General features: G+C 40.0%; 1 protein-coding gene across 2 annotated transcripts in view; it reads left to right on the forward strand.

Annotated features, from left to right (window-relative positions):
* Nucleotides 1-18,622, forward strand: part of zbbx (zinc finger, B-box domain containing) — a 262,691-nt gene that overhangs the window by 187,897 nt on the left and 56,172 nt on the right. For both annotated transcript variants that reach the window (XM_034168122.1, XM_034168123.1), the window contains exon 7: nt 3,300-3,471. In XM_034168122.1, the coding sequence (XP_034024013.1) occupies nt 3,300-3,471 (172 nt within the window). The remainder of the gene's footprint in view (nt 1-3,299; nt 3,472-18,622) is intronic.

Raw genomic sequence — 18,622 nt, forward strand, 5'->3', positions numbered from 1 at the left:
ATGCACTGTAGTTATAGCCATCATCTGCACCAGTTTTAAAATCGAGGTGAAATTTTTAAGCTGTTCAAAAATTTCATCCCAATTTGGCAAGTCGGCATCATTATGTGTCCACTTCCGGGTGTTCGTTGTCTTGGCAGCTTCAGTCATGTTCAAACATCTTTAAATGGGGTAGTCCTACCTGAGTACAGCTTGAAACTTGTTTGATTGAAACATGTAATATGCATGTCTCAGACATGAATGAGCGAAGCTCGTCAGCATTTCACCATGTCATTTAGATCCTTCAGACTTTATTTTGAGTAAATGCTTCAGGGGAGCATTAGCATGGCAAAAACCAGACCCCTTGCCTTTTTAAGCATTTTTCTTTATTTGCCTCTCACATGCCTGGAAGAGCTCCTTGCCATCCAGCCATGTCCTTTAGGTCCTTCAGACTTTTTTCAGTAAAATGGTTCTTGGGAGGATGAGCATGACTAATGCCTTTCAGCTTTCAGCTGAGCCCCCCCCCAGACCCCTCCCCCCCCCCTTTTTAAGCATTTTCCTTATTTTGGCTTTCAGCTTCTGGAGCGGCTCTGCCCCCCATACTCCCCAACTTTTTAAGCATTTTCTTTTTTTGCTTTTCAGCTGCTCCCCCCCCTAATTACAGCCCTCTTACCCCCCTGCCACTTTAAGCATTTTTTTTAATGTCGATGTAAATTAATATTCAAAGTTTTCAGCTAGTTGACAGTATGGTTGTACAATATGGCCAAATTATCTTATCTCAATATTGTCATATAAATTGTCATGTAAATGTCACTTATATATATGATGTCCATATTCTTGAGCCACTTAGGTGGGTAGGGAGAGTTCCCATGGGATGAAAAAGCTTTTCAACCTACCATCCCTGGTTCTCAAGACCAGGCACCTAAGTGGCTCCTCTCTCTCTCTCTCTCTCACTTTTAAAGATATTTAGTTGTACCTTCATAAACACTAGTAGAGTTCCACCTTAGATTTGGAATGTATAATAGAAGATATACCTTACTGAATTTTCATATCAATATGATGTATGATATGATTATGATTTGACACAAAGTGCAGCAGCAGTGAAAATTAAACATTCTTAAACAAAACAGGAACAATACCACACTCGTTTTGTACTCATCATAAGGTTAGGATACTGTGCCCTCCAAAAGCATTGGAATAGTTGGAATTTCACACATTTTAATTTGTTTATGCCATTTCAAATACAGGAAATACAAAAAATAAAGAATAAAAATTCCTAAAATTATCTTCCTCAAACTCAAATTGAAAGCAAATCTCTAAAACTTGATCAAACCTGTAAATAATAATCAGTTTTATTGCCAGTTTTCTTTAGACAAGTCAGGGGAAGGAAACATGAACATTTCCAAGTCACTGAATATGTCTTGGACTTTATTTACATCTATTATGAAGAAATACAAAAGTTTCTTTCACCAAAACATCAAATCTAGGCTTTCATCTCAAATGTACTTTCTGTCAAATTGTAGCTGAACTATCGGGTCTTCTTTTTAAGAAAATTCTCCTCTGCACCACTTCACTAGGAAGCTGGATTTTATATTTTTAATTAATTTATATCAAGTTGCAGAGATTTGCCTTCAGTTTGAGTTAAGGAAGATCATTTTAGAAAAAAAATGTATTTGAAATGGAATAAACAAATTAAAATGTGTGAAATACCAAGTGTTCCAATACCTTTGAGGGCAATTGAGAAACACTGAGGAGCAGCATCTTACATCTCATATATAGTGCAGCAGATAAGAGAATATTTTTAGTGGAATCCTGCAAATGGTGATACGAACATCAAATCTGGCACAAATAATCCATAGACATGAACTCATTTGAAAAAACTGACTGGCCACTTGAATTTTCAATTGGCAGTCAGGTAGGGGTCAATTGAAGAATTACACAGGGGTCAAAAATCATATAGAAAACTACACCACATTATTTGCCTGATCATAAAGATTCCAAAAAAGGTATAGTTTGGACAATCTGTGACTGAATGTTATGGAGTTATGAGGTAAAAGCAGCAAGAATGTTGACAAAGGTGAATTTCAGTTTGTACATGGGTCAAAAGTTAAAGTTGCTCTATTAATTTTGCTCCAGCTGTATTTGTGCTGAATTTGATGGTTGTATCACCATTTGAATGATTGTTTCAGTTATCTGCTGCACTAATAAGCCAACAGAGCATGAACCAGCTGCTGTTTGTTAGCTTAAATGTGTATATAAGGCAACCTGAATTAAAGGAGAAATGCTGATTTTAACAAACTGGACCTCATTTCTGGCGTAAAATCCAGTCGTTTACTCACCAATATAAGTTTGGTGTGATTAGAAGTCCATAGTTCAAACAACATATCAGTTCAAATCTGAAGCAAACATTTTTCTTCTTCTACTAAGGTGGATTAGAACTTTTTGTGGTACCCAGCACAAACTACTGGACAGGAGGAACCTAGCAGTCAATGTGACTCACTAATTTGAAAATGCAGGTCTTTCAACCAGACGGGCAGTGCCATGACATGTCAATCATCTGTGTCCAATCAGATTTCAGGGGAGTCCAGTGAAACCCTGGCCTCCGTTCTAGCTCCACCCATGCCAGGAAGTGTTCAACATTTCCTTTTTCACAGTGACTGAAAAGTTGGCACTTCCTGTTTGAGTGTGATCTTGCCACCAAGTTCCCGTGAGATTCCATGGGATCTCGTATGTCAATCCAGGAAGTGTTTGACATTTGAACATTTCCTGTTTTACTGTGGATTTGAAAATTGCCACTTCCTGTTTAGGAGGCCCTGTACCATGAGTGAGCTCCACGCGGCTGCGTGATGCTTCACTCATTTAAAAACATGATAAAAAATATGAATCAGAAGCAGTGTTTGTTGCCGTTCTGGCTGAGAACTCAGCCAACTGCAGCTTTACTTTTGTTTTCGAGTGAGTTGCCAGTCAGTTGCCAGGTCTGCCCTTTATAAGCCAGCCTGATAGGAGGCAAGTCGGGATAAGCAGTTTCATCATGTTTTTGCACATTTTCTGGATCGTGAGGGATTGTAATAAAATGATGTACTGTGGAATAGGTGTATTAACAACAAATTAATTTTCATCAAAAATAAAAATAAATTCCAAAATACAATAAGCCACACTCAGTTATCCCTAACCTTTAGTGTTCATGCACACCAGAAGACTCTTTTTGGATGCATTGTTGTGTTTTTGCAGGCTTACAACTTTCATAATTACTGTGAAGATCCTTAACTTCACATCTGTTTGGTCATCCACTGCTCCTATAAAAAGTGACATTTTTGTTGCAGGTGTTGGTTGAGAAAGGGGAGAATTTTCCCAACTCTCTTCTTGGAGGGAAATTTGATGAGGAAGAGTCTGCAAGATATTTCCAGGAAGCTGTCAAACAATGGCGAGAAGGAAAGCCTGTTCCGGAAGGGCAGCATCTAACAGAGGACACAATTTGGAGTACTGCTCAACCAGGTGACCTGAACAGACATAGCTGTGGCACTTAGACACACATAAAATGGTTAAGGACAGAAAATTGCAAGATGTCTCACGAGTAAAGGTCTGGTCACATGGCACTTAACGAAGGGCAATGAAGCCTAAATGAAACAAGAAATTGGGACTTTCGTTGACTTTTGTTGACATCGTTTAACCTCGCGCAGCTTCGTTCCTGCAGCCGGCACTTTTCATTTTTCATTTCATCTTGACGGTTTTTTATTGTTTAGTTTTTGTAACGTTAGCATTTAGTTTGACTTTGTTCGACCAGCTGAATGTTTTCACACAGTGCAGAAGCCGGTTTGTGAGTGCTGCTGCTGCTGCGTTCATGTACCGTCAGAAATTACAGGGAAAACTCAGCCTGCTTGGATTTTTTTTTTTCATCTGGGTGGTGGTGGGGGGGGGGGGGTCATCTTCACTGGGCTCAGGCACCTTATATAGGCCAGAATCAATCTTTTGTGTGGCTACAATTAATTATTTTACCAAAAATAAAATTAAAACCACACTCCTGGTACAAGCAAGTGCTGAATCTGAAACAACAAAAAAACTTGTTTAATTTCTGACGGTACAGCAACAGCAGCAGTGGCAGCAGCAGCCACCGCCTCCTGCGTATGCTTATTATTTTTTATTAAATATAATAATATGAGTGTCAGAATGACAATCCAGCCCTTATGTACATGTGGAAACAGGTAGATGATTCAGATGATTATATAAGAACTGTTCTGGAAGGCGGAATTCACATTGTGGATCAGCTGCTCAGTGATCAGCTGGTGGAAATAACCGCATATGGGGAGTCAATGTGTATCATTCACATGGACAGATCAATTTACTGCTCTGCTTTACACTTATATTTATTCCCTCTTTTGACAGTTTTCTGTTATATATCAATATCAATATATTAATATCAATATATATGGCTTAGTAACGTAACACAGTGCCACCACGGCAAACCAGCATTTTTTTTGTTTTAATTGGAGCAAGACGGAGCATGCAGCATGTCATCAGACAGTGATGATTCTGATGATGAATGAGATGATCCCTCTTTTGTTCTGGACAAGGAAGCAGAGCAGGTGGACCCACTGACGTGCACACAGATCTCCACAGTGGGTCAGATCACACGCTTCTGTGAGCTCCATCCCGGCACCGAGTCCTGGAATGCAGAGATGCAGACACACACTGCTCCACCAATGGCTCGAGGACCATTTCATTTAAAGCATGGAGATCGTTAGCTTCGGTTTCATTTTGTTCCTCTTTCGTTCCTTTTGTGCTCTTGCTTCACAGGCTATTCAATGATAAAGCTTGTTCGTCCACTTTTTCTCAACAATTGGTGACTTTTTTTTTACTTTTTCCCTTCGTTCAGGAATCGTCGTATGTTGTGTGACCGGGCCTTAAGATTCACCATTCTTTCATAACCAGAATGAGTATTACTATTGTTTTGTTTGTTTGTTTTTTACGTCCGCCAAGAACATAATAAAATCAATAGCATTTATTTATTTGTCTGTCTGTCTGTCTGTTAGCAAGATTACATCAAAACTACTGCATTGATTTTGAAGAAAATTTTACCACGTATAGATATTAGACCAAAGAAGACTCCATTAAATTTTGGAGGTGATCCGGATCTGGATTCTGGATCAAGTTTTACTTTATATAGGCTTTGAAAGATTACTGTTAGCATGATTACATCAGAACTACTGTATGGATTCTCACCAAATTTGCACCACAGATAGATATTAGGTCATGTCCTTCCGAACACAGAAGGACATGACCATACAACTGTCCACCGTGACACGTGTTTGTGTGCTTTCTGTCGTCACATGGAAATACATAAAACATATATCACTTTTGTGACGGGCTGGAACGTGTGCACAGCGCACACAGCGACAGGCTGTCCCTGGTGAAATGGATCATCAGATCGTGTGGACATGCAGCAGGCGATCTGAATTTCAAGTCACCCACATGAGCGATGCTCCACATAATGCGGTGTCTGTCCTGCGGCGTGCTGCTCAGGACATCCGTGAGTAAGGACATCCATGTCCTGCCAGACAGATGTGATGTTCTACAGCTGTGACTTCCAGGTCCAAAGATCTCAACATCTGCTGCTGTTTGTAGCCACACCCCCTGTCCATTCAGTGCAAAGACCAATGTGTCACTCTCTGTTTCTGTGTTATGTGATTATTTATTTATTTATTTTGTTATTTTGGCATGTAATTGTGTATGCAGTTATTGTAGTACTTATTTATATACCTGTCCTGGCTGTGGTTTCTGTGTTTTTACTGTGACATTTTGTGTGCACTGAGCTGTCATTTGCAGCTGTCAGTGAGTCTCTAGCCAAGAGGTGGCTTGCTGTGCTGTGTGTGCTCAGACTTGGCTGGTCGCTCCCTATCTGTACATACGTATCAGCATTTTATGCAAGTGTGCGCCTCCCAACATGTCACATGTGTTAGGGGGGAGCGTGAAACACGTGACACGTGCACACATGTGATACACATGCATGCCACTTGTGTGTTGCTTTTTGCAATGGAACTTAAACAAATCTCACGTGAAACACGCCACATGTGCTGTGGGGGGGGGGGGGCATGCACATCACATGTTGTTGGGGGGGAGCGGGGAGCGCAACACACGCACGATGCACATGTACCCCACGTGTTGACGGGGCGAGCCGACACTCTGGCACACCACATGTGTGTTGCTTGGCAACGCCACAATCGTGGGAGCAGTTAGACAAATTTCACAGCCAGGTCAAAAGTGGTCACCTGCTCACTATTTTTGTGCTGACTGCGCAAATTGCACTACATTTCTTAAGTGCTACGCAGGTGATATTGGATGTTCGCGTGCAGTACCTGGAATTTGGCTGACAACTGGTGAGAGAGGGATTGAATGGGCTCTCACAGGGCACTCTCTCTCTTTTGGCCACGGGTGTGAATGGTTGTGGCGACAGGTGTACGAGGCATTAGAGGTGGCTCAGATTTTTCATGAATGGCATGCAATTCCTCCTTCGTGCGTTAGTTGGCTTCAATTGTTCTATGTGTGAAGTGGCCCTTAACTTTTGACCCATGTACATGAAATTGACCTTTGCCACCATTCCTGCTGTTTTTATCCTTAACATTCAGTCACAGATAGTCCAAACTATGCCTTGTTGGAATCTCTGTGATCAGACAAATTATAGGGCATAGTTTTCAATATCTGTCCTGGGTGTACCCCGCCTCACACCCTATGACTGCTGGGACAGGCTCCAGCCCCCTGTGACCCTTAATTGGAGTAAGCAGTTGAAGATGAGTGAGTAAGTGATTTTTCAATATGACTGAGCATATTTTAATGTATAATTCTCACTTGACCCCTACCTGGCTGCCTATTGACAATTCAAGTAGCCAATGTTTTTTTTGTAAAGAGCAATGTCTAAGGAGTACTTGTGCCAAATTTGGTGCGTCTGTCACTATTTGCAAGATTCCTCTGTAAATATTCTGTCATCTGCTGCACTAAATTGTGTTCATGTCTGTTTGTACCCTATAACAGAACCTGGTATGGTGGTAGTCAGAACTGAGAGCACAGGTATTGGAGTTTGTGCTTTCTTTTACCATTTTGGTAGAATACTGTGGTTTGCTCCAATGAGTACCAGACTGTGCCAAGTTCCATTCAGCTGGGACTAGTGGGCATGGTGCAATATGGAAGTGCTCTTGGCTGGATGGTGACCATCTGGTGGTAGACAGTGGGGGTATATGACAGTTTGTGATGAGAGTGGATTTTCTAGGGACAGGTGTCAGGGCCAGCAGTATCTTTATTTTACCAGAGGATACTTAAACTTGTGGGAGAAGAATACTAGAAAAACACACCAGGACCTGGAAGACATCCTGAAACAGATCCATTCAAACCAGCTGGAGAGAAATGAGCCCAGCCTGACAATGGAAGACTGATCCAGAGAGGGCAGGCTAAATAACATAATATACAAAGGATGGGTGACGCCAGTCTGTAACAGTCTGACAGTGAACTACACTGATAAAAATTATTTTTTGGCCCTGTAAATATTACTTTGTTTTCATAATTATATTTGCAATTGTTTTTTAATGCTCCACATTTCTTCTTCTTTGTCTTTCGGCCCTTTCCCGTTAGGGGTCGCCACAGCAGATCAATCGTTTCCATCACACCCTGTATCTTCCTCTGTCACACCAACCACCTGCATGTCCTCTCTCAGCACATCCATGCACCTCCTCTTTGGCCTACCTCTTCTCCTCCTGCCTGGTGGCTCCATCCTCAGCATCCTTCTCCCTATATACCCTGGGTCCCTCCTCTGCGCATGTCCAAACCATTTCAATCTCACCTCTCTGACTTTGTCTCCAAACCGTCCAGCTGTCCGTCTGATATGTTCATTCCTAATCTTGTCCATTCTTGTCACTCCCAAAGAGAATCTCAACATCTTCAGCTCTGCCTCCTGCCTTTTTGTTAGTGCCACCGTCTCTAAACCGTACAACATAGTTGGTCTCACTACTGTCTTGTAAACTTTCCCCTTCACTCTTGCTGATATTCTTCGGTCACAAATCACTCCTGCCACCTTTCTCCACCCACTTCACCCTGCCTGCACTCTCTTCTTCACCTCTTTACTACACTCTCCATTACTTTGAACAGTTGACCCCAAATATTTAAACTCATCTGCTTTCACCACTTCTACTCCTTGTAACTGCACTATTCCACTGGGCTCCCTCCTATTCACACACATGTACTTAGTCTTGCTTCTACTGACTTTCATTCCCCTTCTCTCCAAAGCATATCTCCACTTCTCCAGACTAGACTCAACTTGCTCTCTACTCTCACTACAGATCACAATGTCATCTGCAAACATCATAGTCCCTGGGGACTCCTGTCTGATCTCATCCGTCAACCTGTCCATCACCACTGCAAACAAGAAAGGACTCAGAGCTGATCCTTGGTGCAATCCCACCTCCACCTTGAACGAGTCTGTCATTCCGACTGCGCATCTCACCGCTGTCACACTATTCTTGTACATGTCCTGCACTACCCTAACATACTTCTCTGCCACTCCAGACTTCCTCATACAATACCACAACTCTTCTCTTGGCACCCTATCATAAGCTTTTTCTAAGTCCACAAACACACAGTGTAACTCTTTTTGTCCTTCTCTATACTTCTCCAACAGTATTCTCAGAGCAAACATTGCATCTGTAGTGCTCTTTCTCGGCATGAAACCATATTGCTGCTCACAGATCTTCACCTGTTTTCTAAGCCTAGCTTCTACTACTCTTTCCCATAACTTCATGCTGTGGCTGATCAACTTTATGCCTCTGTAGTTACTGCAGCTCTGCACATCACCCTTGTTCTTGAAAATAGGAACCAGCACACTTTGTCTCCACTCCCCAGGCATCCTCTCACTTTCCAAGATTGTTGGAGAGAGAGATGTGTTGGAGAGTTCTTTTGTTTTCATGATTCCATAAATTTTTTTCCTCAGAATTGAGTGATTCCATATTTTTTTCCCTCTGCTTGGTCTAAAAAAGTAACCGTTACTGACTGCCACAATTTTTTTTCCTTGTTTCTTATAGTGTTAAAGCCAGAAGTTGCCATTTGAAATGACTTTAGTTTTGTGTCATGTCTGTGATCTGCTTTTTTTCTACAAAATTAAACAACTGAATGAACATCCTCTGAGGCCGGTGATTCCATAATTTTTGCCAGGGGTTGTATATGTAACCCTGTGCTCCTCCCTTTTCTTAAAGTAGGTATTTACCACAGCCATTTCCATCCTTTTTGCAAAATCAACTACCATCTGTCCTTCCCCATTCCTATCCTTGATACCATATCTACCCATTACTTCCTCATCACCTCTGTTCCCTTCACCAACATGCCCATTGAAGTCCGCTCCTATCACCACTCTTTCATGCTTGGGCACACTCTCCACCACCTCATCTAACACACTCCAGAAATCTTCTTTCTCCTTCATCTCACAACCTACCTGTGGGGCATATGCACTGATGATATTCATCATCACCCCTTCAATTTCCAACTTCACACTCATCACCCTGTCAGACACTCGCTTAACCTCCAACACACTTTTAACATACTCTTCCTTTAAAATGACCCAAGACCATTTCTCTTCCTGTCCTCACCATGGTACAACAACTTGTACCCACCGCCGATGCTCCTGCTCTTACTTCCCTTCCACTTGGTCTCTTGGACACACAATATGTCTACCTTTCTCCTCTCCATCATATCAGCCAGCTCTCTCCCTTTACCAGTCATACTACCAACATTCAAAGTCACCACTCTCATTTCCACCCTTCTAGTTTTATTCTTCTCCCACTGTTTTTGGCAACATTTTCCTCCTCTTCTTCGTCATCTTCGCCCAGCAGTAGCCCAATTTCCACCGGCACCCTGTTGGGCAACAGCACCGGTGGCGGACGTTGTTAACCCGGGCCGCGACCGATCCGGTATGGGAATTCGATTTTTAGTCTGCATAGTTGGGTTGGCGTGTTTTATGCTGGATGCCCTTCCTGACGCAACCCTCCTCATTTATCTGGGCTTGGGACCGGCACTCAGAATGTACTGGCTGCACACCCCATGTGGCTGAGTTTTTAATGCTCCACATTTACTTTTAAAAAATACATATTTTTATAATGTGCTACTTTGGTATTTACTTGTAATTTTTTAACACCATTTTATAGTGTAACTGTAAATTACATTATCAGGGGATATTTACTCAGTTAATGTATTTAGTGTTATAACGTAAAATCAAGCAAATTTTACTAAGCAAACCTGAGAACCACAACTCTGTATTAGCTTTTCTACACTGAAAAAAAAAATGGAGTGATAGTTACTTGAAAAAAACCTAGGGAGGTTTTTCACTCAGAAATTCCAAGTAAATTTTACAAGTGGAATTCTTTCTGGCCCCTTCACACAAAGTGTGAAGTTTGGACCGCGTTTGGACGAAAACAGCGAAACAGCGTGAAACAGTTCAAAACTAGTGCACGAAACATCGTGACCTGGTGTGAGAGTTTGTGCGTGCACCAGTGTCCTTCGAGCAGGAACAGTGCCAGGTGCAGCACATGGCGCCGCTTATGTCGTATAAATAAAAAAATAAAAACCAGCCGGTACATGTGGAACCACATTGCGCTGCTTATGTGGTATAAATAAAAAAGAAAATAAAAACCAGCCGGTACGTGTGGAATCACATTGTGCCACTTATGTGGAATAATTAAAAAAAAGAGAGAAAAAAACACAACCCACTAGACGTGACCTCACTCCTTTCAAAAGCTCTGACTACCAGTCAGCGACTTTACCACTGAGCTACAGAGCTGTTCTTTGAAAGCTGTGGAAATCTGCCTCGTGTCAGGAAGGACATGGAAGTATTACAAAAAATAAATAAATAAATCCCATACCATATAAAAACACGCCATTTATCAAGCGAGCAATACAAACATGATCCGTCTGTTCCTCTGTAAATGACCCATAGTCACAGACATACAGTCATGAAATGACATGAATGAGAATCAGTTCACTCATCTCATTCATGTCCACATCTGCTGGCGCGCACGTGTGTCTTGTGGACGACGTGCCACAGGACACAGCATCATGTGGAACAGCGCTCACGTGGGTGACGTGACAGTGAGATCACCTGCTGCGTGTTCTGATGTGACGGTCCGTTTCAACCTGGGAGCACTGCAGCACATCGCCACAGTGATATATGTTTTTATTTATGTCCACTTGATAACAGCAAACAGACACACGCACATCACAGTGGGCAGTTCTTTGTCCATGTCCATCCAAAAATAGTACACGGTGTCCAGCTGGATTGTCCAGATCCACAGATTTCCACAGCTACTTAAGTGGGAGGACATAACTCCCGTCATCTCATGGCACAGACCAAAACCACACTTGTGTGGGACTTACAGAAATTTAGACTTAGACAATACGAAGGTGATTGTCTGCAGTCTGTTATTGTGCCAAGAGTGTGACTGGCCACACATTTTCTAAGTGCCATGTGGGCGGTGTTAGATGTTCGTGCGTGTCACCTGGAATTTGACCGGCACCTGCTGCGAGAGGGTGCGATGGGTTCACACAGCGCACACTTTATCTTTCAGGTGCTTTTGTGCGCAAATAGTTGTAGCAACAGGTGTACGAGGCAGTGGAGGCAGGGACGACATTACACGGTTTGCACACGATTCCTGCGTCATGCACACTAAGTGTGCACTTTATCCAAAGATTTGTGGTGGTGTTGTAAATAACTGTTAGCATGTTTTCTTTGTTCTGTTTCCTTGTTTGTCTGTACCTTTCATAGGAATCTGTCAGATTTTATTCTTGATTTACACTTAAATCATTTATTAACTCAAACTTTGTTGCAATTGTGCAATTGTCATATTTCTGTTTGTAGTTTGCACTACAATGGAGGGCCTGCACCACCATGTTGGAGAAACACTGATCTAAAACAGTGATGGAACCACAAATATCACTGTCAGCCTCACAATGTCGAATTCACTTCAAAATTCCAAGTTCTGTTCATGGTAATACAGTACAATATTTCGTGCATCTCCTCCAGTATTATTGGTAGAACATATTTTGACTGTCTTGTGCAAAGGAGTGCAACATGCACCATGAAGGTGCACATCAAATTTGTTGAAGTTTGCACAGTACACTGACAGCCACTGAGTGTAGAGTAAAGGTACCTTGACACTGCAAAAATTTGATCCTCACACTTGCACACAATCTGGTATGCCAGTGAATAAACTCATCATAAACTGTTGTAAACTGTGTGTGAACTGTGTGCAGCTGTAGCTGGCATGTATTCATTTCATGAAGTCGTGGCTGCAAAATCTCCGTCTGTAGATGGATTTCTGTCAATTTTTATTTTCTGGTTCCGTTTATTCCGTCATTTATAATCGCTAACTGAAAAAAATATTTTATTGCATCATTTCGACACAAAACGGGAGAGAAGGACGGAACTGCTTTAAAATGTATTCCATATGGAGGCCGCGATTACAGGAAGCGGTCGTGTGTGCGCAGTGGTGTTCTGGGCAGCGACTCTGTCACCGCGCTCATTGCTTTCTGAAGGTAAACATGTGAGCAAAACCTCCGTTTATGGATTTCCGTCCAATTTTTTTCCATGTTCCGTTTATATCGTCATATAAAACCGCTAACTTAAAAATATATATATTTTATGGCTTTATTTAGACACGAAACGTGCTCCTGTCAAACCGGGTGTCCCTATGAGAAAATCAAACTCACCGCTCTCTTCTTCTACAGCGTTTAATGGCAGCCGGCATCCTTATTGTTGGACTGCTGCCACCTACTGTATCAGGCCGTTAAAGCAACCCTAAATCCTCTCATTGAGTCCCGTGTCTTTCAAGTATTTAAAAAGGCAACACTTCCCCCTCTAACTGTTCTTTACTGCTAAAATACTTCCTACAGAAACTCCTTTCAGGCCTTACAATTGATTTCCTTCCGTTTTTACACTTTATAGCTTTATTTTGACATGAAATGCACTCCTCTCTAAACGTGTGTCACGGTGATGAAATCTAACATACCCCTCTCTTCTTCTACGGCACTTAATGGCATCGCACTGCTGCCACCTGCTGCATCAGTCCATTATAGCAGTACTAAATCCTCTCGATGAGTCCAGTGTCTTTGAAGTACTTAAAAAGTCAACACTTCCCCCTCTCGACCTTCTGGCTAAATTGCTTTCTACATAAACTTCTTTTAGTACTTACAATTGATTTATTAAGTTTTTAGTCTTTAATCGATTCAAAAATGACAAGATATATTTTGTAAAATAAAACATTTTGAAGTAAAATAAAATGCTAATACTGTAAAGGTGTTCATTGCTTATGATTTTTATCATTTAGATTAAAACTTGTGGCATTTGAAAGTGCTGGATTCTGGTGACAGTATTTCACAAGACTTTATTTAAAATTCAGTTGGTCTGGTGGTTCAATCAATCAATTTTTTTTTATTTCGAACTTAGTTGTCAATTCCAGTATCATGGCAGTTCACAATATATGCAAATCAAATGAACAAAGCTTCTTTGTCCTCTCTGTACCTCTACACTCATATGAAAAAATAAACAAGATTAAAAAAGAAGCAAAACAAAAAATGACAACAAGAAAGTTTGAAAGGGAGTGGGAAGAAGTAAATACTTTTTAAAGGAGACCAGCATTGAAATAAATGTGGTCAGATTTCAGAAAAGAAATAGCTGATATGTATTTATAAAACCCTTGTGAATGCAGTAAAGTAAATCTGTAAGCCCAAATTTGTAATTCAGCGGAGAAATATTTGTTTAAAAATGACAAATTTGCAGCTAACATTTAGCCCTCTGTGAAAACAGTTTGTACATCCGGATCATTTCCATGACGTTGGTGACAAGACTACTCGTTCCCGCCTTCAGTCCGATCCCGCATTGAAATTGATTTTATCTCTTAGTAATGTTACTGTTATACACATCCTGGTTTCAACATCCAAAAGTAAGCTGCAATGAATGTGAGATACAGCTCTGCTTGCTCAGATCCGGGGATCAGATCAGCGGCGGCATCGACAGCGGGCGACATTATTCCCCGACGCCTCGCTCTCACTGCCCCCGATACGCTTACTGAGTGCATGCGCTCATTAAATGCCGCCGCGGCACTCACACCCCCGTGTCTGCTGTGCAGCCAGCACCACCTCTCTGTCTACTGAATGGAGTTGCAGCCAACTTGGCACAAGTCCAGAGACTACACTCGCCGCTTTAATGCAGTGCGCGCGGTGACACCTGTTACTCGCAAGGACAGACTTCTTGCTGCAAAATCTGCAGCGCCGCACGTCTCGGTAATCGGAGCCACAGAGCTCCGTGGCCGCTGAGAGAGGTTTATATATTTTTAATGACTTGAATTCTTTGTGGGTCTCCCCTCTGTAGCCCGCGACGGTACACCGAAGGTGAAAGACAGTAGATTTTCAATGCGACACCACTCAACGGGCGTATGAAAAAGTCCACAAAAATAATTTGCAAGCACAAATAAAAGAAATGTGTACTCACCAAACGTGCCGCAAGACAATATGAAGTTTTAAAAAAGTAGATCCTTCCGTATAAGACAAGAAAAAGGTGCAGATGAAAACTGACGTAAATCCACAAATTACAATTGGCGCAATGCATGCTGGGAGAGGGTCTTGTCCGTGACGTCTCAGCAGCGTCCATGATGAGAGGGACAGTTTGCGGAGGGCTAAATGTTAGCTGTAAATTTGTCATTTTCAAATGAAGATTTCTCTGTTAAATGACAGATCTGGGCTTGCAGATTTACTTTACTACATTCAGAAGGATCTCATGTGTAAATGTAAGTCATTTTTTGTTCAAAAAATCTGACTGCATTTTTTTCAATGCAGGTCTCCTTTAAATCCCACCCCCAGTACACATATCTTCAGTGGTTGCTTAATTGACAGTAAATACAACTGCAGTTAATTTGCAATACCTAACCTTCCTAAAGTGTTAGGGTCAGTACCGACCCGTTTTCAGGTTTTGAATGCATGAAAGTGCCTTTTAAATATGTTTCTTGCATCAAGGCTTTTTGACTTTGTCAGGAACCTTTATTTAAACAAAAGAAAAAAAAAAGAAAAATAATTTCACTAAATTATAAATTGCTCTTTTGAAAATTATGACCTTTGGGCTGTTGGGGTCGGTTTTGACCCAGTTATGATATAAGCTTATTAACCAATATTCAGTGTCAAAACTGAAATCATAAACACACTGTGACCTCACTGACTCTGTCATAAATATGTTAGGGGCTTCTTTTTTTTACCTGTTTATCTACTTCACTGAACAAACATCCCCATTTATCCCTACTACTTTTATTGATAGTCCCTCATACTCTGCTTCCTAAGACCGAAAAAGGCCATCCAGATGGGCATGTAGTGGCATGTAGAGACATGTGGAGACATGCCCATCTGGAAAAACATGCCCACCTGGATAAACACACCCACCTGGATGACCTTTTTTTGGTCATCCAGGTGGGCGTGTCTCTACATGGGCATGTAGAGACATGTAGAGACACAGGGAGATATATAAGGCGGGCACAGACAAACTCAGTTGGTGACTTGCAGAACACGCATCTCCAGTTTGCAGCAAACCAAAATGAAGAGAAGATTTACAATAAGCCAAGCTCTGGATCACATCTTTGCTGAAGATGAGGCAGAGGACACACAGCAGTATAGCGACACAGATGAGCCAGTTTCTGAGGAGGACAACGATATAGAGTATCAACCAGAGGACACAGACTCATCCAATAAGTCTGATGAGGAGGCCACAGGTCCTGAAGCTGCTCCTGCTACTGAAACTTTTTGCCACACATGCTTCTAAACAAATACACACACGCATGCATGTACCTGCACACAAAGACTATATTTGGAACTAGAACCTGATTTATTTCATTTTGAATTTTGTTTTTCTGAATCTATATTTTGTATTATTACTTGTCCTGCTTTTCATTTTATATTTTTATTAAAGTTCTATATTTGAAAAGAAATGTTTTTCTCTTTTTTTGACGTAATATATATGGGTCAAAACTGATCCGTAACACCCTAGATGTAACTATAGTTAATAATATTAAAATAACAAAATAATGAAACAAATTTATTTTAGAGATGTGTTCTAATACTTCTTAATAATACTAAGATAACATAAGAACCTTTTGTTTATCTATAGAATTCTCTTAGGTTTCATTTTTCCTTTTTTTTTTAATTTAAAAAGAGAGGTATGCTGTAAAAGGAAAGGCTGTGGGGGCCACACCAAAAATATTAAAATCAAAGTTTTCATGGATATGGAAGCCTAACAAGGTAACCAAGAGGCAACAAACAAATTGGTTAATAAACCACTGTTTTGGGGGCATTTTTTTGGCTGACTTAAGACGCGGGTCGAAACTGACCCGTTAACATAAGGAATAGTAACAGAAAGCTGACACTTTAGCGAGGCTAAATATATTTACAATTCCAATAACTCATGAATAGACAACAATTTAAATAACTTATCAATATACTTACAATTTCAATAGCTCATGAATGGACTTACAATTCCAGTACCCGTGAATATGCTTACACTTCAATCACTCATCAGTATACTACAAATACTAAATAATTTAGTAGATTCAGTATTCAATACAATACAATACAATACCTTAACTCTGATATACTTATTATTACTAAATGATTTAATGTTTTGTGATCTAAATACTATAATGACTATAGTAAGAATTTTCACTGTATACTGTACCGTAGTAAAATGTTTTCTTTGTACTTGGCTTTGAATTGGTAAGTGTTTGGACATTGTTTTAAATTCCATTCTAAACTATTCCATAATCGCACTCCACACACTGAAACTCACATACTTCTTCTCGTGGTTCTTACAGCTTTTGGTATAAATTTACCATTTCCCCTCAGATTGTAGCCGCCTTCCCTTTCTATAAATTGGGCTTGAATGTTGGCCGGTAGAGACTTTTTACTGGCTTTGTATAGCAGTTGAGGTGTGCAGAAATCCACCAAATCAATTCATTTCAATAATTTGGACTGTAAGAAGAGTGCGTTTTTGTGTTCCAGGTAGCTTGTCTTGTGGATAACGCGTACTACACGCTTTTGAAGTAATACCAGTGGCCTTAGAGTACTCTTGTAATTGTTACCCCAAACTTCTATAACATATGATAAATAAGGATAAATTAAACTAAAGTATAAAACGTAGAGGGCATTATAGTTAAGTACCCACTTTTTTTTACGTAATTATTGTATGGCCTTGCCTTACAATATAAAGCGCCTTGGGGCAACTGTTTGTTGTGATTTGGCACTATATAAATAAAATTGATTGATTGATTGACTTTGCTTTATTTATAATAGCTATATTTTTGATACTTTCTTTTGTATGTAATTAATGTGGGATTTCCAGTTTAAATTCTTATCTATTATTATTACCAAAAATTTGATTTCTGTTATCTTTTCTATTACTTTACCATCAATAGTTATAGATATATTTGGATTTTCCTTGCTGTTACCAAACATCATTACTTTAGTTTTTTCAAGATTAAGTGACAGTTTATTATTGTTTCATCCATATCATCTGCATAGAAAATATTTGTATCGTCAGCGAATAAGACCAGTTTCATTTATATACAGATTAAATAATTTTGGACCCAATATGGAATCCTGTGGCAGTCCACATGTGATAATTTTACATGGCGATTCATACTTACCCATCTTTATGAACTGCTGCCTCTCAGTTAAATAGCTTTTGATCCATTCCCATGCTACACCTCGAATCCCATACTTTTCTCATTTTTCTAGTAAAATTGAATGATTAATTGTGTCAAACGCTTTTTTTAAGTCAATAAAAACTCCAATAGCATTTTTTTTTCTTTTCCGATGAATGTGCAGTTTCCTCTACTGCATCAATAATGGCCATAGATGTAGATCTTCCAGGTCTGAAACCATACTGGCCTTCATTTAACAAGCAATATTTTTCTATAAAATTTTCAAGTCTGTCATTAAATACTTTCTCAAGTATTTTTGAGAATTGTGGGAGGAGAGAGACAGGTCTGTAGTTAGTCAAGATGTGCTTGTTACCAGTCTTAAAAATTGAAATTACCTTAGCAGTTTTCATTTTGTTTGGGAATATCCCATTTTGCAGTGAAATATTACAAATATACGTTAATGGTTTTGTTATGCCATCTATGACTTTTTTTTTACTAATCTCATGTCTATGTCAAAACAATCAGTGGAGCATTTATTTTTACACTTCCGAACAATTTCTTTAATTTCTGTTTCATTTACTCCTGAGAGAAAGATACTTTTTGGATTTCTTTCAATTAGTGATTGACCTTCATTACTTGCAGGGACTCCAGCCGCTAGATCTGGGCCCACATTTACAAAAAAAACTCATTAAATTTGTTCACCACATTTTGCATATTATAATTCTCAGCATTTCTGTCAATAAAATACTCTGGATAGGTGTCCATGATATCTGCCTTATCTTTAAGTAATCCATTAATTACATTCCATATTCCTTTAATGTTATTTTTGTTTTGATTCATTAACCTTTCAAAATACAACTTCCTACTCATTCTTAGTATTGTGGTCAACTTATTTTTGTATACCTTATATATTTTTTCATATTCCATTGTTCTTACTTTCAAGA

This window comes from Thalassophryne amazonica, chromosome 4, assembly GCF_902500255.1.
Source record: "Thalassophryne amazonica chromosome 4, fThaAma1.1, whole genome shotgun sequence".
Lineage (NCBI taxonomy): Eukaryota > Metazoa > Chordata > Actinopteri > Batrachoidiformes > Batrachoididae > Thalassophryne > Thalassophryne amazonica.